At 43.0% G+C, this 21856-nt stretch overlaps 1 protein-coding gene across 2 annotated transcripts in view; it reads left to right on the top strand.

The window, feature by feature from the left end:
* xpnpep2 (X-prolyl aminopeptidase (aminopeptidase P) 2, membrane-bound) overlaps positions 1-21856 on the top strand; it is a 157862-nt gene that overhangs the window by 24088 nt on the left and 111918 nt on the right. For both annotated transcript variants that reach the window (XM_078547058.1, XM_078547059.1), the window contains exon 2: positions 19817-19914. In XM_078547058.1, the coding sequence (XP_078403184.1) occupies positions 19866-19914 (49 nt within the window). In that variant the 5' untranslated portion in view covers positions 19817-19865. The remainder of the gene's footprint in view (positions 1-19816; positions 19915-21856) is intronic.

The following is a 21856-nucleotide window of genomic DNA, read 5'->3' on the forward strand; positions in this document are numbered from 1 at the left end:
CTCCTGTCAGCATTCCATAGGGACCGTTCCCTCTAGGACCCCCTGGTCCCACTCCTCCATCACCCCCAACACCTCAACTCCCTCCCACGGCACCTTCCCATGCAATCACAAAAGATACAACACCTGCCTCTTTACTTCCCCCCTCCTCACCATCCAAGGGCCCAAACACTCCTTTCAAGTGAAGCAGTGCTTCACTTGCACTTCTGTCAATTTGGCCTATTGCATTCGCTGCTCCCAATGCGGTCTCCTCTACATTGAAGAGACCAAACGCAGACTGGGTGACTGCTTTGCGGAACACCTTCCGTCTGTCTGCAAGCATGACCCAGACCTTCCTGTCGCTTGTCATTTCAACACACCACCCTGCTCTCATGCCCACATGTCCGTCCTTGGCCTGTTGCAGTGTTCCAGTGAAGCTCAACGCAAACTGGAGGAACAGCACCTCATCTTCCGACTAGGCACTTTACAGCCTTCCGGACTGAATATTGAGTTCAACAATTTCAGATCATGAACTCTCTCCTCCATCCTCACCCCTTTTTGATCCCCTTTTTTCAATATTCATTTTTATTTTTATTTATTTTTTCCACTTATTTTTATTGTTATTTTTAAAAATTTATTTCAAGTTTTATTCATTTTATCCCCAGCTTTTTAGCCTATTTTCAATTTTTTCCCCACCACCATCCCCTCCCCCTACCCCACCCCCACTAGGGCCATCTGTCACTTGCTCATGTTGTTCTTCCCAGAGTGCTTACCCTGGTCCGGCCATTATCACATCTTGCTTTCTACTCTTAATGTCACCATTAGCACCTCCTTTAGCTAGTATCACCACCATCAACACCCCTTCGACCTTTTGTTTATGACATCTTTTGCCATCTCTCCTTTGCCTCCACCTGTCGCTGGCCTTCTATCCAGCTTCACCTGTCCCACCCCCTTAAACTATATATTTCACCACATTTTTACTTCTCTTTAGCTCTGAAGAAGAGTCATATGGACTCAAAACGTTAATTCTGTCTTTTTCTCCACAGATGCTGTCAGACCTGCTGAGTTTTTCCAGCATTTTTTGATTTTGTCCCCTCTCCCCTATACAGAGATCATCCAATCCAGGATCAGAAAAGTTCCCCCCCAATGTACCTCCTTTCTCCAACCCCCCAGGGTCAAGCAATCAAGGCCACTTCCACCCTCCGAACTCCCTCTAGCAGTTGCAGGCTGTTTAACTGAATGCTCCACAACCAGCTGGAAGCCAAGCCTGTCAATCAGGCTGACCTCCAAGCATGGATTCTACTGTGAAAAATATACACAAATGTAAACGTAGTCAAGACTCCACATGAGTGAAACACTCCCCACCATCCCCCCCACGCACCCCCCCCCCCCCCCCCCCCCCCCCACCACCACCAACACCACCACCACCACCACCACCACCACCACCACCACCCCCCCACAAACCCCCGCTCTGGTCACCAAATCCTCCCCTTTCAAAATCAAAGCCAGTTTTCAAAGGAGTTGATGATTGGTGACATTGGTTCCGGGTGATGGCAGTGGAGATAGTTTCCATGTGTATGATTGGGATGCACAAGAAGCTGGATGTGAATGCATTGCAAGGAGTTTCCTGCTGCATCTAGAACCTGGAGAGAGTGATAGTGGCAGCCCAGTGACAGGCGCCAACTTCCAACCTCATCTCTGTCTCCTTAATGCTAATTGGATAACATTAACCCATTTTCAGTTGTATCCTTTCTGCCACAGGAATAAGGGGCACAGATAATAATTGGAGGTGGGGGTGAGGGTGGATTCAGTGTGAATCTCCTGGTGGTCTCGCACTGCCAGAAGCAAGCCCAGTTAAATGTAGACAGAATGACTAAAAACAATTTATTGCAAAAGGTCATTCCTCAGTACGGAAATCATATTTGAAACTGTCCACACTCTTCCAGCTCTCAAACTCTTGATGCTGGTAATAGCTGTGCCATATTACCCTCCTTTTAATTTAGCACAAGGGCTTCAACCCTATTTTTCTGCCAAAAAGTTACTTGCGCATTGAAAATATGTCAAAAATGGAATGTAATTTCTAGGCCTATATTGTCAGTTCATGTGGACAGAGCTACAAGAGACAGAGCTGGTTCTGATCATGATTTGTGATCATGAAGGGAGTATTATCCTCCAAGAACAGGTAGGTTGGGAGTAGGTCATCAGAAGAGGAAGACCATCGTCGCCCACGGCAATGATGACATCTGGTGGAATCAGCATGTGCACAGAAGAGGTTTGGAGGTGGAGGAGGACAAAGGGTCTGATCACTCTACATTGAATGAGGAAAACAAAGCGGAGGAGGAGCAGGATGATGAAGATGGAGAGCCCATCACCAAATCAGCCTTTTCTTCGACAAGGAATGAAAAAACAGAACTGTGAGTGTGTGAATCTGTGTATTCACCCAATGGATGCAGTGCATTCGGTGAGGGTGACATTGAGACACATGCTTCATATTGCATAAGGATTGGGGTGAGTGCCAATGGTGGATAGAGAAATGAAGAGGTGATGAAGTACAAGGAAAGTGAAGGCTGGATGCTGCTGAAAATGAAGTGGGTGCGAGGAGTGATGTGATGGAGAACACTGAGCAAAACAAAGTGAAAGGGAGCAGGCTTAAAGTACAAGAGGCCCCTCTGGCAACTGTCTAAGGTTGAACTAAACTATTAATAATCTTTGTCTTATGTTTGACCCTGAAACATACATCTGTACCATTACTAAGACCACCTGTTTTCATCTACATGACATCGCCCAACTCTCTCCCTGCCTCCACTCATCTGCTCCTGAAACACTTATCTATGCATTTTCTAGTTTTAGGCCGAATTACTCTGACGCATTCCGACTGGTCTCCCATGTCTTACCCTCCAAAAACTTGAGGTCTGGGTCACTGTACTCTGGAAACTGGTTTCAGCAACCCAATACGCTGCTCTGTCACATTTCTTGTGACAGCGTGGCTCTGCTGCCCATGCGTGTGTGCTGTGTGCACCGGCACCATGAGCTATGCGGTAAAAGAATAGCCCTTGTCAGCCCAATAGCCACCCTCTGATTTGTCATGGTGGCTGAAATACAGATGGCACAGCAGACTACTACAGAATGAAAGCCTATGACTGCTGCTACGATACCTGTGTGATATGCTTCATGGTCACGCACCAGTTGCATGTTGAGGGATTGAAATCACTTTCAGTTGCGATATACCTCAGTGTTAACATACAGCGCTCTCAGAGCAATGTGCTTGCAATCACTGCCACCCTAAACTATGGGGAAACCTGCAATCCCTGCGAACCAACGTACTTGCTCCACCTGCTGCTCCCTGGCAAGAGAGAATGAAATGTATTCAGCTTTCTTGGAACGTAGAGCCTCAGTGGTCCCCTTTATTTGCCAGTGGATGGAAAACTGGGAGAAGTGCAAATAGCACGTGCTCTAACCTGGAAGGAGACCAATGTTTAAAATCTCATGGCCATTGTCCCCTTCACAGCCATTGGCAACCTTGTCCTTGCCCTGATGTGAGGTTGCAGTTGTGGGTACAGAAGATAGCAGATTTCTGTAAAGATGTCCTCACTGAAGCACTGACACCTAACACACTGGTCGGAATTTTCCAGCCACTCATGCCGGTGGGATCTTCTGGTCCCGCCAATGTGAACAGGGATTTCAATGGCTCGCCAACCCCACTACAGGCGATCCCAACATGGGGGAGAGTGGGGGTGGGCTGGAAAACTCCAGCCACTGTTCTTCACTGAGGGTCGGGTAGGTGAATTCCTCCCTGCACAGTCTAGGTGGATTTGGCCTTCTACTAAGAACCCTTCTCCTGCTCCTCCTACTCCTCCTTGCAGCAGTTTTTCCAGCTCTGTATCGTCTCTGCTCATTCTCCTTGTTGTGCTGTAGTATAAGAAAAATGCTTGCTTCTGCATTCATGACTGGGAATAACCGGCCTGTGCAGAATTGTTGAAATCAGGCCAAAGTCCTTCAGCATGTGATGCGTCACTTCCCTGCAGACTTGAGAACTTTAAACAGCTCTTTAACCACCAAACACTGCTACAATTGCAGCACAAGCCAGTGGAGTCCAATCTACTGTAACTGTAAGTAATGATCTCTTTAAATAGCACCAGTTTGGGGGGGGGTGGGGGGGTGCAGTCCTCCCTCCTGCTTAACGAGTGTTCAGTTGTGTGTGTTTAAAACATGCCATTGGCTAGAACATTGAAGTCAAAACTGGCAGTGTGGCATCAAATCAGTTACATGATATCATGATATCAGTTGATATCATGATCTGCCTACTCTGCATACTTCCAGCAGACGCTACCTGCACATCCCTTTATGCCCTCACCAAAATAATGTTTGGAGCTGGTTGCAGTAGAAGTGTGCCGCATACATTTTAGAGCCAAAAAAGGGAATAGCAGCCCTGAAAAATCAGGAACGGAGCCACATTTGGTGTTTCCAGGTCCTAGATAAAATTGTGGCAGTTCCAATGGATGCTGAAATAGTAGTCTTCAGCTCCAAAGATGTCTGGCCATTCTGGCAGACAATGGTGGAGAAATTCTACACCGCTGCGTCCCATCTGCACATGCATTCAGACCATTCTCAAATTCATTGTTCATTCATTGCTTTTTTAGGTAGTCCCGGTAACCACCTGAAATCTTATTTAGAAATATAGAAAAATTTATGGCATAGGAGACCATTCGGTCTATTGAAGTGAGAGTTTGCTAAATTTAAGGCTAGAAAGATTCTATTTCCCCTGGTGAAAGAGTCCAGGGCAAGGGGGCCGTAAGCTTAAAATTGGAGCTAGGTTGTTCATTGGTGATGTCAGAAAGCATTTTATTGCACAAAAGGTACTAATAATCTGGTACTCTCCCACTAAAAGCAATTGACACTAGTCAGTTGAAAATTTCAGAGTTTGATAGCTTTTTGTCATGGGTTATGGAACCAAGGTGGGTAAATAGAGTTAAGATACAGATCAACCATGATCTAATTGAATGATGGAACAGCCTTGAAAAGCTGAATTACCTACTCCTTTACCTAAGTTCCTGCTAGTCAGAGTTTGCCAAACCTTATCATGGCTGCTGGATATATAGCAGAACAGACCATCTGGTAAGTTTTTTTTAAACTTAACCTCAGTAAGGAAGAGATAGAAGTGCAGTTCCTGCCTGAACCGTATTGAATAATACTCCTGGACTTCGAACTCTCTCTCTGTCTTTGGTTATTTTGTGTTGTATTCAGAGCAATGATAAATACTGCCTTCTTTATACTTTAGTTGCCTTTACCTTCAGCTACTTCCAATATTATTCTTGTATTGTGTAAACATTTACATTTCTTTTTGAGAAAGTCACTGTTATAGTCTTTGTTTTAACAAAACTATCTTTTACAAAATTTGTCTTTTTTTCTATGCCTCCTGACTTTGGGTAGATTGACTCTACCATTTCCAGTATCTCTACAGTGTTCTACATTGTATGGTTCTACATTTTATAACTAGCTTTGTCCTTATCCAACTTCCCTTTTCCCCCCTCTTGCACTGAAACAGCTCTGAGAGGAGAAAATAGATTAAACTTAACCTAGGAATTTTGCCATAACAAGATGTCTGCGTAATTCTTTTGTGAGTTGATCTTGTTCTATGTGCTATTTTTATTGCACCTTTTATCATCTTCTCCTTATCGTCTGTCCTGTTCTAAAATATTTAGATTAAATAAGCTCACTGCATTAATATAATGCAGATAGAAATCTGTGGTAAAACAATGTGTGCAGGAAATTATGCAAACGTGTTAACCAGCATGTTTAAAATGTGAACAAAGGAAAGTAAATTCACAAGAATTGCATCTTCATGGACTATTGATCTTTCTAACTCATTTTAGTGAAAGCCATTATTTTCTATGCCTTATAGTTTTACATGATACTTATCCTGGAAACTTGGCCAAGATTATTTTCTGATAAAATATTTTCAAGACAATTTTTTGTACATTGTTACTTCTCCCTTTTTTGTACTGCCTTGCCTGTGTAATTGTGAAGATGAAAGAGACATTTTTTTTTACAGACATGTTGTGTAACCAATGTCACAGATAATAAGATAATGTGTGCTCATATCACTTGAGAGTTAAGAGTATACTGTTGTATAACAATTAAAAACTTGCATTTATGAAGTGCCTTCAACATAGGAAAACATCCCAAGTGCTTCTTGTCTTTTGGGGGTGAGAGGTGGGGTGGGTGGTAGGGGGCACAGGAGATCTAGTGTTGCTGCCACATGTAAATATGTAGCACTCTGATGTAAAGCTTGGGAGCAAGGTCTTTGCATTATCCTACAAATGAACATATTTTGAGCTAGATGCAGCAGGGTACAGGGTTCCTAAGTCCATAGGCTCAATTGTCTTGCTTTTATTGTCCCAAATTAGGAAAAAACGGAACATAAAACAAGGGGACTGATATCTGGAATGGGCGGGTTGTCTTATGAGGAAAGATTGGACAGGCTTTGAAGAAGGATCATACGGACTCGCACATTTACTCTGTTTCTCTCTCCACAGATGCTGCCAGATCGGCTGAGTTTTTCCAGCATCTTCTGTTTTTGTTTTGGACAGCTAGGCATGTATCCGCTGGAGTTTAGAAGAGCAAAAAACATATAGGATCCTGAGGCATCTTGACAAGGCGGATGTGAAAAGGATGTTTCCTGCTGTGGGAGGATCTAGAACCAGGGGGTCGAGATTTGAAAATAAGGGGCCACCCATCTAAGACAGAGATGAGGAGGAATATTTTCTCTCAGAGGGTCATGAGTCTTTGGAACTATCTCCCTCAAAAGGCAGTGGTAGCACCGTATTTAAATATTTTTAAGGCAGACGTAGATTAATTCTTGATAAGCAAGGGGGTGAAGGGTTATCGGGGTGAGTGGGAATGTGGAGTTGAGTTTACAATCAGGTCAGACATGACCTTTTTGAATGGCAAAGCAGGCTCAAGGGGCCGAGTGGCCTACTCCTGCTCCTAGTTTGTATTTTCATATGTATTTAGGCTTGAGGGAAGGAAGGTAATGTAAGGAATGGTCCAGATATAGTGGAAGGAGGTGACTTTAGCAGTCACCATACAGCAATTCATCACTAAAAGAGACTCAATGGCCTCACCAGGGTATCCAAGGTAAGAGGAGGCACTCAGACCTTGGAATAATGCACTGTAACAAACACATTTCCTAATTCTACCTACCTTACCCTTATTGTGCTGAACGCCATTTACAACTTTCTAGGCTGAACATATCATATTATCCTGTACACCTCAAAAGTGCACCTGCATTCATAATTTAAGATGAAATGAAACAATGAATTTTCACATGATATATAGTTGTTCATTTCTTATCATTTAACGCTCCCATTAAAAATGTTTACTGACACTTGTGTTGGAAAATAGAGGAGCTGACAGTTTCTGCTTTCCTCTTAAAGAAATGTCAGAGAACAGCCAGTGGTGGTGAGCTGCCCTGACCCACAGCCTCGTACCCTATATGGGGTGGGAGGCCTGAAGGTTTTGGGCTGGCATTTGGGTAAAGGAGTGGGAGATGGGAAACCAGGAGGAATATGGAAGATGAAAATTGATCAGATTGTTCATCTCATCTCTTCAGCTCCTGAAACATACATAATCTGTCATCATAAAATATTATGAACCTCTCATTTCTTTAATATCCTTTTAAAGTTACTTTTGACTATTGGCTGATGGCTTGCATTACTGTCTAATTCCTTTTTACTGGGGGTTCTTGGCTTTGGGCAAATTGGAGGCACAAACATCAGGACATGAGATGTTTGATGAAATGATGCAGTTGCCTGCGATTGGATGGATGCTTCTGGTCCTTGCCATTACTTCCAGCAGGAAACATAGGCCAGGATTTTTAAGGCCCCTCCTGCCTGGCAGGATATTATGGTCCCACTGGACTGAATGGAGATTTAAATGGCTCGCTGCATCCGCCAGGGGAGTCACAGCGCTGTGGGGCCATAAAACCCAGGCCATAATGGCCATGCTTGTAGTTGGGGATGCAGCTTCATATGACCCCACTCCAATATGTGTCCCTGTCAACACCAAAAATCAGGCAGAAAAAGATTGTAAAATTCAACTCACAATGCCAATTACTAATTCAGAGCCTAACTTAGCTCAACAATATTACTGCATGTATGTTCTGATTGGCTCATCCACTGTGTTTTCTCTAGGTGGCAGTGGCATAATGGCATTGTCACTGGACCAGTAATCCTCTGGAGACAATTAAAAGTCTAATGATGACCATGAAGCCATTGTCGATTGTTGGAAAAAACCCATCTGGTTCACTAATGCCCCTTAGGAAAGGAAATCTGCCATCCTTAACTGGTCTGGCCTATATGTGACTCCAGAACCACAGCAATGTGGTTGACTCTTAAATGCCCTCTGAAATGGCCTAGTAAGCCACTCAGTTGTATCAAGTTTGAGTGAGTGAAGATTGGGTCCAAGACTAGTATTGTAAACTTAAATAAGGGCAATTATGAGGGCATGAAAGCAGGGCTAGCTAAAGTAGACTGGCAAATGAGGTTAAGGGATAGGTCAATAGAGATATAATGACAGACTTTTAAAGGGCTATTTTAGAATGCACAGAATGGATATATTCCAATAAGAAAGAAAACTTTCAAGGGGAGGACCCACCATCCATGGTTAACAAAAAATGTTAAAGACAGTATCGAACTTAAAGAAAAAGCATTCAATTACGCAAAAGCAGGTGACAGGTCAGAAGATTAGACAGAATACAAAGAACAGCAAGGGATGAAAAAATGATTAATAAGGAGGGAAAAATTAGGTTATGAGAGAGAGTCTGGTATTAAGAGTCTCTATAGATACTTAAATAAGAAAAAAGTTTTTAAAAAGTGAGTATTTGTCCTATAGAAAGTGAGTCTAGGGAATTAATAATGGAAAATAAGGAGATAGCAGGTGAATTGAACTGGTGTTTTGCATCAGTTTTCACTATAGACGATATGAGTAACATCCCACATACAGCTGTAAATCAGGAAATGGAAGGGAGGGAGGAGTCAAGAAAATTACAATCACTACGAAAGTGGTATTGAGCAAATTGTTGGAGCTGTGGGCTGACAAATCCCCAGGTCCTGATGGATTTCATCCTAGGGTCTTGAAAGAAGTGGCTAGTGAGATAATTGACGTGTTGGTTTAAATTTTCCAAAACTCCCTGGATTTGGGGAAGGTTCCATTAGATTGGAAAATAGCAAATGTAAGTCCTTTATTCAAAAAGTGGGGGAGACAGAAAGCAGGAAAGTACAGGCCAGTTAGCTTAACATCTGTCATAGGGAAAATGTTAGTAGCTATTATTAAAGATGTTATAGCAGGGCACTTAGAAAAAAATCAAGGCAGTCAGGCAGACTCAACATGGTTTTGTGAAAGGAAAATTATGTTTAACCAATTAATTGGAATTCTTTGAAGGAGTCACATGTGCTGTGGATGAAGGGGAACCGGTGGATGTAGTGTACTTAGATTTCCAGAAGGCATTTGATAACTTGCCATATAAAGGTTATTGCAGAAAATAAAAGCTCATAGTGTAGGGGGTAACATATGGCATGCATAAAAGACTGGCTAGCTAACAGGAAACAGAGGGTAGCCATAAATCTGATCTGTCACCTGTTTTTGTGTAATTGAATGCTTTTTCTTTAAGTTCGATACTGTTTTTAACATTTTTTGTTAACCATGGATGGCGGGTCCTCCCCTTGAAAGTTTTCTTTCTTATTGGAATGTATCTATTCTGTGTATTTTAAAATAGCCCTTTAAATGTGCCACAGGGATCAGTGCTGGGGCCTCAACTTTTTACAATTTATATAAATGACTTGGATGAAGTGACAGAAGGTATGGTTGCTAAATTTGCTGACAACACAAAGATAGGTAGGAAAGTAAGTTGTGAAGTGGACTTAAGGAGGCTACAAAATGACATAGATAGATTAAGTGAGTGGGCAAGATCTGGCAAATGGAGTATAATGTGGGCAAATGTGAAATTGTCCATTTTGGCAGGAAGAATAAATAAGAAGCATTTTATCCAAATGGTGAGAGATTGCAGAGCTCTGAGGTTCAGAGCGATCTGGGTGTCCTAGTGCATGAATCACAAAAGGTTAGTATGCAGTTACAGCAAGTAATTAGGAAAGCTAATAGAATGTTATCGCTTATTGCAAGGGGAATTGGTTACAAAAGTAGGGAGATTATGCTGCAGTTATACTGGGCGTGGGTGAGGCCACATCTGGAGTATTGTGTACAATATTGGGCTCCTTATTTAAGAAAAGATGTAAATGCATTAGAAGCAGTTTACAGAAGGTTTACTAGGCTAGGTTTACTAGGACTGGGAGGGTGATCTTATGAGGAAAGGCTGGACAGACTAGGCTTGTATCAACTGGAGTTTAGAAGAGTAAGAGGCGACTTGATTGAAATCTTCAAGATTTTGAAGGGCTTTACAGACTGGATGTTAAGAAGATGTTTCCTCTTGTGGGAGAATCTAGAACTAGGAGTCATGGTTTAAAAATAAGGGGTCACTTATTTAAGATGGAGATGAGGAGAATTTTTTTCTCTGAGGGTAGTGAGTCTTTGGAACTCTTCCTCAAAAGGCAGTGAAAGCAGAGTCTTTCAATATTTTTAAGGCAGAGCTAGATAGATTCTTGATAAACAAGGGGGTGAAAGGTTATTGGAGCTAGGCAGGGATACGGGATAGATTTCAAACAGATCTAGAAACTCAAGACTGGACAACCATGAGGCACTGTGGGCCATCAGTAGCAACAGAATTGTACTCAACCACAATCTATAACCTCATGAACCGGCATATCCCCCAGCCTACCATTACCACCAAGCCAGGGGGTCAACCCTGGTGCAATGAAAACTGCAGGAGGGCACTCACAGGGGAGGCAATGTCGTAGTGGTATTGTCGTTGGGCTAGTAATCCAGAGACCCAGGGTTTGAATCCTGCCACGGCAGATGGTGGAATTTGAATTCAATAAAAACATGGAATTAAAAGTCTGATCATGGCCACAAAACAAAATTGTCATTGTTGTTAAAAACTCATCTGGTTCACTAATGTGCTTTAGGGAAGGAAATTTGTCATCCTTACCTGGTCTGGCCTACACATGACCCCAGACCCACAGCAATGTAGTTGACTCTTAAATGCCTCTGAAATGGCCCAGCAAGCCACTCAGTTGTAACCAACCACTACAAAGTCACAAAAAAAAGGAATGAAACCAGACAGACCACCAGGCAATGACCTAGGCACCGGAAATGACATCGGCAAACTCAGCCCTGTCGATCCTGCAAAGTCCTCCTTACTAACACCTGGGGGTTAGTGCCAGAATTGGGAGAGCTGTCTCACAGACTGATCAAGCAACAGCCTGACATAGTCATTCCCATGGAATCATACCTTACAGATAATGTCCCAGACTCCACCATCACCATCCCTGGGTATGTCCTGCCCCACAAACAGGACAGGCCCCGCAGAGGTGACGGCACATACAGTCAGGATGGAGTTTCCTGGGAGTCCTCAACGTTGACTCAGGACCCCATGAAGTCTCATGGCATCAGGTGGGCAAACATGGGCAAGGAAACCTCCTGCAGATTACCACATACCGCCCTCCCTCAGCTGATGAATCAATGCTCCTCCATGTTGAACACCTCTGAATGTGGGGGACTTCAATGTCCATCACTAAATGTGGCTCGGTAGTACCACTACTGACCGAGCTGGCTGAGACCTAAAAGACATAGCTGCTAGATTGAGTCTGTGGCAGGTGGTGAGGGGACCAACGAGGGAAAAACACACTTGACCTCATCCTTACCAACCTGCCTGCCTCAGATACATGACTATCAGTAGGAGTGACCACCGCACAGTCCTTGTGGAGATGAAGTCCTGCCTTCACATTGAGGATACCCTCCATTGTGTTGTGTGGCACTACCACCATGCTAAATGGGATAGATTTCTAACAGATTTAGCAACTCAAGACTGGGCACCCATGAGGCGCTGTGGGCCATCAGCAGCAGCAGAATTGTACTCGAACACAATCTGTAAACTCATGGCCCAGCATATCCCCATCTCAACCTTTAGCATCAAGCCAGGGGATCAACCATGGTGCAATGAAGAATGCAGGAGGGCATGCCAGGAGCAGCACCAGGCATATCTAAAAACGAGGAGTCAACCTGATGAAGCTATCAGACAGGACTACTTGCGTGCCAAACAGCATAAGCAGCAAGTGATAGACAGAGCTAAGCAATCCCACAACCAATGGATCAGATCTAAGCTCTGCAGTCCTGCTACATCTAGTCGTGAATGGTGGTGGACAATTAAACAACACACTGGAGGAGGAGGCTCCACAAATATCCCCATCCTCAATGATGGAGGAGCCCAGCTCATCAGTGCAAAAGATAAGGCTGAAGCATTTGCTACTATCTTTAGCCAGAAATGCCGAGTGGATGATCCATCTTGGCCTCCTCCGAAGATTTGCAGCATTACAGATGTCAGTCTTCAGCCAATTCAATTCAAACTCCACGTGATATCAAGAAACAGCTGAAGGCATTGAATACTGCAAAGGCTACGTCTGGCAGTAATACTGAAGACTTGTGCTCCAGAACTTGCCGCACCCCTAGCCAAGCTGTTCCTAAAGCACTGGCATCTACCCGGCTATGTGGAAAATTGCCAAGATATGTCCTGTCCACAAAAAGCAGGACAAATTCACCCCAGCCAATTACCGCCCCATCGGTCTACTGTCCATCATCAGCAAAGTAATGGAAGGCGTCATCAACAGTGCTATCAGGCAGCACTTTCTTAGCAATAACCTGCTCACTGACGCCCAGTTTGGGTTATGCCAGGGCCACTCAGCTCCTGACCTCATTACAGTCTTGGTTCAAACATGGACAAAAGAGCTGAACTCCCGAGGTGAGGTGAGAGTGACTGCCCTTGACATCATTTGACTGAGTGTGGCATCAAGGAGCCCTTGGAAAACTGAAGTCAATGGGAATTAGAGGGAAAATTCTCTGCTGGTTGGAGTCACACCTATCAGAAAGGAAGACAGTTGTGTTTGTTGGAGGTCAGTCATCTCAGCTCCAGGACATCACCAGAGGAGTTCCTCAGAGTCGTGCCCTCAGCCCAACCAACTTCAGTTGCTTCATCGATGACCTTCCTTCCATCATAAGGTCAGAAATGGGGATGGTCGCTGATGATTGCACAGTGTTCAGCACCATTCTCAACTCCTCAGATACTGAAGCAGTCCATGTCCAAATGCAGCAAGACTGGACAATATCCAGGCTTAGGCTGACAAGTGGCAAGTAACATTCGCACCACACAAGTGTCAGGCAATGACAATCTCCAACAAGAGAGAATCTAACTATTGCCCTTCGGCGTTCAATGGCATTACCATCACTGAATCCCCCACTATCAACATCTTGGGGGTTACCATTGACTGGAATGTGAACTGGACTAGTCATATAAATGCTGTGGCTACAAGAGCAGGTCAGAGGCTACAAATTGTGTGACGAGTAACTCACCTCCTCACTCACCAAAGCCTGTCCATCATCTACAAGGCACAAGTCAGGAGTGTGATGGAATACTCCCCACTTGCCTGGTTGAGTGCAGCCCCCACAACACTCAAGAAGCTTGACGCCATCCAGGACAAAGCAGCCCACTTGATTGGCACCATATCCACAAACATTTTCTCCCTCCACCACCAACGCACAGTAGCAGCAGTGTGTATCATCTACAAGATGCACTGCAGGAATTCACCAAGGCTCTTTCGACAGCACTTTCCAAACCCATGACCACTACCATCTAGAAAGACAAAGGCAACAGATACATGAGAACACCACCACCTGGAAGTCCCCTTCTAAGTCATTCACCATCTTGATTTGGAAATATATCGCCGTTCCTTCACTGTCACTGGGTCATAATCCTGGAACTCCCTTCCTAACAGCACTGTGGTTTTCCTACACCACATGGACTGCAGTAGTTCAAGAAGGCAGCTCACCACCACCTTCTCAAGGGCAACTGGGGATGGGAAATAAATGCTGGGCCAGCCAGCGAAGCCTACATCCCATGAATGAATTTAAAAAATGGCAGGAGCAACACCAGGCATACCTAAAAATGAGATGTCAAACCGGTGAAGCTACAGCACAGGACTACTTGCATGCCAAACAGCTTAGGCAGCAAGTGATAGACAGAGATAAGCAATCCCCCAACCAACGGATCAGATCTAAGCTCTGCAGTCCTGGCACTTCCAGTCATTGATGATGGTGGCAATTAAGCAGCTCATTGGAGGAGGAGGAGGCTCCACAAATATCCTCAACCTCAATGATGGGGGAGCCCAGCACATCAGTGCAAAAAATAAGGCTGAAGCATTTGCAATAGTCTTCAGCCAGAATTGTCAAGTGGATGATCCATCTCGGCCTCTTCCAGAGGTTCCCAACATCACAGATGCCAGTTTTCAGTCAATTTGATTCACTACACATGATATCAAGATAAGACTGAAGGCATTGGATATTGCAAAGGCTATGGGCCCTGACAATATTCCGGCAATAGTACTGAAGACTTGTACTGCAGAATTTGCTGCGCCCCTAACCAAGCAGTCCCAGTATAGCTACAACACTAGCATCTACCCAGCTATTTTGAAAATTGCCCAGATATGCCCTGTACACAAAAAGCAGGACAAATCCAACCTGGCCAATTACCACCCCATCAGTCTACTCTTCATCATCAGTAAAGTGATGGAAGGCATAATCAACAGTGCTATCAAGCTGCACTTGCTTAGCAATAACCTGTTCTCTGACGCTCAATTTGGGTTCCGCTAGGATCACTCAGCTCCTGACCTCATTACAGCCTTGGTTCAAACTTGGACAAAAGATCTGAACTGCAGAGCCGAGGTGAGAGTGACTACCCCTTGACATCAAGGCTGCATTTGACAGAGTGTGGCATCAGGGAGCCCTAGCAAAACTGGAGTCAATGGGAATCGGGGGAAAACTTTCCATTGGTTGGAATCATACCTAGCACAAAAGAAGATGTTTGTGGTTGTTGGAGGTCAATTATCTCAGTTCCAGGACATCACTGTTGGAGTTCCTCAGGGATTGACGTATAACTCTGCTGGAATCTCTCAGGATAAACCTTTCATCAGGATGTTATTTCACTGATTTCCCATTAGAAGAGCAAGACTCATATACCATTACTTTCCATTAGGGTTCTCCTGATCATTTGGAATCCACGGATACTTGGAGGAATGCCATAAATGATATTTATGCTGTTTCTCTCAGGTTTCTGTGGATTTCCGCCCCCTCCACCACCAAATTACACTACATTATTGGGGGAACCCCATGGAAACCTATCCCATACTGACAGGAAGAAATTGATTTTTGGTTCATTGAGCCGGATTTTGCTGCGAACATAAGAGTAAGGTTAATGGCACTCACTGTTATTTATGTGCAAGTCAAACAGCAAATTCAGGCAAGGAGCAGATGTATGGTTAACTTTGAACATCCGAAAATTGCTTCCAAGTTGCACCATTCTGCTTTTGCTGTCTGCCTCACCATTACCATGCATTGAATGACGTGAAGTGTTAAATTTGTGTGGTATGTAAAAATTAAACTTGTTATAGAAAGTTGCCGTCATTTCAAGTGAAAACACTTTTTCACGAGATGATAAATGTTAATTACTGCTAATCAACTTCTCTGCCACAGAAAATTAAGTAGTACAAGTGTGGAGTCTAATTCAGTTAATTATTTTGTTGAAGATTTTAAAAATGTAAAACTTTATTTTGTTGCCGGAGGTTACCGGTAACAGTTGTTGGCTTAGTACAAAGAGGAGAATAGTCAATTCTCTCTTAACTCTAAATTCGCTTTATTCACGTCATTAGATCATCTACATATGGCGTATACGTCTGTTTAAATATAGACGTGCAGTTTACAGCAGGTTATACAGTTTTATACCCAAAACTAGGATCTAAACGCACACACACTAGATTTCTCTGACACTCCCTGAGTGGTCACAGAATATAAAAGCTAATACCCGAAAAGGAGAGCTGACGCTGGCCAGGCGTTCCATTCTCTCTCTCTCTTGCGTCTCTACGTTGCTGACGTAGGTTCTTCCACTTCTGCGATGATTGTTCACCGGATTCTCACTGCTTCCACGCCCGAAATCCTCCAGTCTTATACTGAATCTTATCTCTTCAAGCTGTGCTGTCTCTCTCCCGTTGGTTTAGGCCTGCTTGCCTAGTCTGTGGCATATTCTCATTGGCTCTGTTCCAAGACTTAGGTAGCATTACCTTGTTCCTCCTTTCCTAAATAAGGACTTGTGTCTTATCTCATTCCCTTTGTTCTTCAAGACACTCAACTACTTCTCAGACCAGTGACTGGACTCAGGTTACTTCAGGTCAAAAGTTGCTTTTGCCTGTGTCAGCAGTTCAGCTGCAGCCCCTGGCCAACAATTTTATTAACTTTTCCTTTCTGTCTCTTTTTACTCTCTCAATCTATTTTTCTTTCCCTCTCCTAATTTCTCTTTTTGTACCTGATTTGACATTGAATTTACACCTTCAATTCATCCTACTTTTCAGTCCTTACACCGCTTATTTCACAATTATTAAATCTGTGTGGATAAGGAGATATCCTGTTTGTTATCCTGTTACTCAGGTTTCAGATGTTTAGTTGCTGTGACATTATCAGCTCACACTTTCAGCAACTTGCCTTGCAAATTTTTTAAAAACTTAAATACGCAAGGGAAATGTAACTAATTACAAATGCCATTCGATTCCCATGACAGCAAAATCTGATGCAGCTGTGCTGGATATAATCCTAGCCATTTTTTTGGGACCATCCCAGATCAAGTGTACTTCTCAGGTGATCAGTCTCAGATTTTAGGTTAAGGAACCCAAATCCTTAAGACACTGAATGGGTCTCAATGTCCAGTCTAATAGCCCCCAAAGGAAAAGAACAAGCTAAGAATATTAACATCTTCCAGATAACCTTTTTAACAAATTTCAGCCAGATTATAATAGCCTGGATATTGTAAGGGTCTGGGGATCTCTCGACATTGATATACCTCTCCACAAAAGAGTGTACAGAGACGGGGTTCACAAGTTAGCGATACAGAAGACTATGTGAGATAATGTAAATTCTAAACTATATCAAAGTTTATTAAAGAACCAAGCATGCAATTCACAATTGGTGAGGCAGCCAATCGCAACATTGCTAGTTCTAGGAAAAGATAGAAAATACAATCTTACTTCTAATAGAGAATCCAGTTTTTAAATCAAATTATTGTTACAGTAAAATATTTAAGTAGGATATCCATTGATTATTAAAGTAACATTTACCTTAAATCCCTGACTTAGTAGAAGACTATAGAGTTAGCAAGATACCAAGTTAAGAGGTGGATCATCATTGCCCCACTCTGATAGCCATACATTTACCTTGAGAGACAATTAAGTGAGTTAAATGAATCTAAAAAAATCAATGTGTGCTTCCAATATTTATATTTTTTTCAAGTTGTATAACTAATTTCTTAGGTATAACGATTGTACTCTTATTCTAAGTAAGTCCATCTACCTTTACTTCCCAAATAAGGTTGTATAACTGCTAGTTTCCAGGTGAAGTTCGTCCCTCTGCCTTGATTTCTAAGAAAGCCAGTATAGCAGCAAGCTATAAGTGCTCGCAATGCTCAATTTTCATGATTCAACGAACTATGTTCCAAGATTAAGGAGTTAGTAATAATTCGTTTTGATCTTGATCAGATTTGTCAAAAACTCAGCTGACTGTGGTTTAAGGCTATCAGCTTAAAACCAATTTATCAAATATTACACTCTGGTAAAGCAAATGCCACTTGATAGCACTGTCGATGACCCCTTCCATTACTTCACTGATGATCTAGAGTAGACTTATGGTGCGGTAATTGGCCGGGTTAGATTTGTCCTGCTGTTTGCGCACAGGACATACCTGGGCAATTTTCCACATAGCTAGTTGGTGCCAGTGTTGTAGCTGTACTGGAACAGCTTGGCTAGTTCTGGAGCAGAAGACTTCAGTACTATTGCTGGAACATTGTCAGGGCCCATATCCTTTGCAGTATCCAGTGTCTTCAGCCATTTCTTGATATTACGTGGAGTGAATTGAATTGGCTGAAGACTGGCATCTGTGATGCTGGAGACCTCCGGAGGAGGCCGAGATGGATCATCCACTCGGCACTTCTGGCTGAAGATTATAGCAAATTCTTCAGCCTTATCTTTTTCACTGATGTGCTGGGCTCCCCCATCATTGAGGATGGGGATATTTATGGTGCCTCCTCCTCCAGTGAGCTGATTAACTGTCCACCACCATTCATGACTGGATGTGGCAGGACTGCAGAGCTTAGATCTGATCCATTGGTTGTGGGATCGCTTAGCTCTGTCTATCACTTGCTGCTCATGCTGTTTGGCATGCAAGTAGACGTGTTGTAGCTTCACCAGGTTGACACCTCATTTTTTTAGGTATGCCTGGTGCTGCTCCTGGCATGACCTCCTGCTCTCTTCATTGCACCATGGTTGATCCCCTGGCTTGATGGTGATGGTAGAGTGGGGGATATGCCAGTCCATGAAGTTACAGATTGTATTTGAGTACAATTCTGCTGCTGCTGCTGATGGCCCATAGTGCCTCATGGATGCCCAGTCTTGAGTTGATAGATCTTTTTGAAATCTATCCCATTTAGCACAGTGGTAGTGCCACACAACACAATGGAGGGTATCCTCAATGTGAAGGCAGGACTTTGTCTCCACAACGACTGTGCGGTGGTCACTCCTGCCGATACTGTCATAGACATATGCAACTGCGGCAAGCAGGTTGGTGAGGATGAGGTCAAGTTGGTTTCCTCACCACCTGCCGCAGACCCAGTCTAGCAGCTGTGTCCTGCCCCTGACTATCTGGCCTTCTTCCTCTCCATCTCGATCTCCCTCCCCTTCCTCCTCACTGGAGGTGTGTCTCCCATGGAGACCACCATTCTCATGCTTTCACTACCAAGAAGACTGAGGTACAGTTGACGGTCTAAATGCATCGTCCTGAAGGCTAAATGACACCTCAAAAGAGCAAAGACATCCCTTGGAAACACTGCTTCCAGTAGCAAATGCTTGCAGCACTCACAACAGCCTGACTTTCTGAGGTGAAACGAAGGACCCAGCTGGTGACTTTTAACCCACCCTTACAAACTTTCAGTGAAGTAAACGAGATCCCCATCTGGTGTGATTCACACTGTCTAAGCTGACTGTATTGTTCACAGTACATATTATTCCAGTCAATTGGCACATTAACAAGCTTAACTGTGCAATTAAATTAAATTTAAATAAGGTGCGCAGGGTGCCGATTTCTAGGCCCACCTGCCAACTGTATTATCATGTTTGGATGTGATGACATTGGGAACATGATCTGACATCATTGCGCCTAACAATACATCGCATGGATGCGGTACAGGCCCATTTCCACCTTGTATTATTCAGCCCAGGTTATTTTTTTTTCACTTAGGGGCTCATGATAATTCAGTATTAGAGGGATGAACTTTTTCTATTCTTTTATGGACCCTTTTTAATTTTTAAGCCCTCATTCCAATGGAAAGTAACTCATTTAACCTTATAATCCCTCATTATGGCCAGATTCCTTCATACAACTATTGTCTTGTAACAGCCTTGCAACAATTTATCTTTTTCTCAACTTAATAGAGGAGAACTTATCTAAAATTGCCTTTGCTCTGCAATAAATAGTTAATGACTCATAATTTAAGATTATACACTTGTTTATCATGTGATAACAGTATATCCATGTGACCTTGATAAAGTTTATTAAGGTTTGGCTAATTAATGTTTTCTTTCAGTTGGCTGTGCTAAATCCACTGTGCGACATAGCAGACTCACATTTGGAATATGAGACTTTTCTGCATTGCTGTCTGGACATGTCTTCTGGTACTAGAAGGTGAATAAATTGATTTATTTTGCCTTAAAGTTGAATGGCAATGTGTTTTTAATCTTGACAACATTTTTCAACTTAGATTTCTTAGCTTTTTTTATTATTTGTCGCTAAATAGAAGTTACTAAGAAAATATTCAAGTAGCCTGCTCCATTTTTGATCTTATTCAGTTTCAAAAATTCCCCGAATATTCCAAATGCCGTACTTAGCCAAAAACATTGCAGTTCTTTAATATTAAAAAGCTGCAAAATTTGCTGAATGTGCCTCATTGGAGAGAGAGAATAGCAAACCAGTGACAACATTTCATTAAGCTTTGAATTTTTATGAAACTTTTAAACTATCTGTCAGTGTAGTTAGGATTATCTTTCAGTGTGTTTCAGTGTTGTATGGGTATTTGTTGTTCCACAAGAATAGATTGGGTCGAACTTTCTCCTTGCATTGTGCTAGGGTGCTTTTTTGTTATTTGTTATCGGAATGTGGTAGACACTGACAGGGCTGTGGTCATTTTGCCAACCTAAGAAGATGTCAGTGAGCCTTTCCTTGAACTACCCACCAACCTGTGGTGATTACCATTGTGATTAAAAAATAGCAATATATGTCCACGTAAGGATGGTGTGTAGCTTGGAGCAGAGCTTGAAGTTGGAGGTGTTTCATGATCTCTCTGCGAGAGTCTTCTTGATAGCAAAGGTCAAGAGACAGAGACGGTCTGCTGAAGTAAGCTTGTTAATTTGCTGCAGCGCTTCCTGTACATAGTAGAACCATAGTGGTGGAGGGACTGGATATTAAGTCCAGTGGCAAAGGAGCCTATCAAACAGTATCCTGAGTGGTCCTAAGCTTCTTGAATGTTGGCTATGTAATCCATCACATTCCTGATTTGATACTTGCACATGATAGAAAGGTTTTGCGGGGTCAGAAGGTGAAACATTCATCGCACATCTGTCTTGTAATCGTGGTGTTAATGTGTAGGTTGACTCTTTAAGGTTCTGGCTATGACCATTGGTGATCACCAGGGTGTTTATGGTTGGGGTGTCACCAATGGTGGTGCGACTGAAGGTCAGGGAATTCAGCTTTTACTGTTGTCTATGGTAATTTACTGGCACTTATGGGGCACAATTGTTCCCCAAAACATTTTAACCCAAGCCTAGATTTTGCCCTGGTCCTTCTATAGGCTGGTATAAACCACATCATTATTGGGGGAGTTCTGAATCCAGTAGCACACTGTGGAATTGTCAGAGTAATGTTCAATTCTAACTTTACGTTTGAGGAAAGACCACTGATGAAACAGGCAATGATTATTTGGTCATGGACACTATCGTGAAGCACTATTACAGTAATAAACAATGATTAGCCTCCAATAACCTCAACCTATCTTCCATCAATGCCTCCAGATATCAAAGCTTTTTCATTTAGCCAGCATTAAAATTAGTTTGATTAGGGCTCGTTGTTGCCAATCTCAGTCAAATTTGCCTTGATCTTCTGTGTAGTTATTCTCATCCTTCCTCTGGCTTTCAACTTGCCTGGTGACAAGGTCTGAGACTTGGTCTTTTCAAAGGAACCAGAACCGAATATTGATGAACAGTTTATGGGTTCATGACACTATTGATGACCTATTCCATCACTTTTTTGATGATTTTGAAGGAAGCTCAGATGAAGGTAATTGGCCAGATTCAATGATTCCCGTTCTTATTGAGGATAGAATATATTTAGGCAAATGCCTACATAAGGTAGGTGCCAGTTTCATGACTGAATTGTAGTGTGGCTAAAAGGTGGTTAGAACTGGTGCAAAGGTTTTTCGCATAACAGCCATGATGTTGACAGGGCTAGTAACCTTTGCTGTGTCCTGTGCACTCAAGTCACTTTTTAATCTTCAAATGGAATGAACCAATTTGGCTGGGCACTGTCACCGAATACAATTTCCCATTTATAGCTTTCGTCTGAAGATATTTGG

Source organism: Cetorhinus maximus, chromosome 8 (genome assembly GCF_964194155.1).
Source record: "Cetorhinus maximus chromosome 8, sCetMax3.hap1.1, whole genome shotgun sequence".
NCBI lineage: Eukaryota > Metazoa > Chordata > Chondrichthyes > Lamniformes > Cetorhinidae > Cetorhinus > Cetorhinus maximus.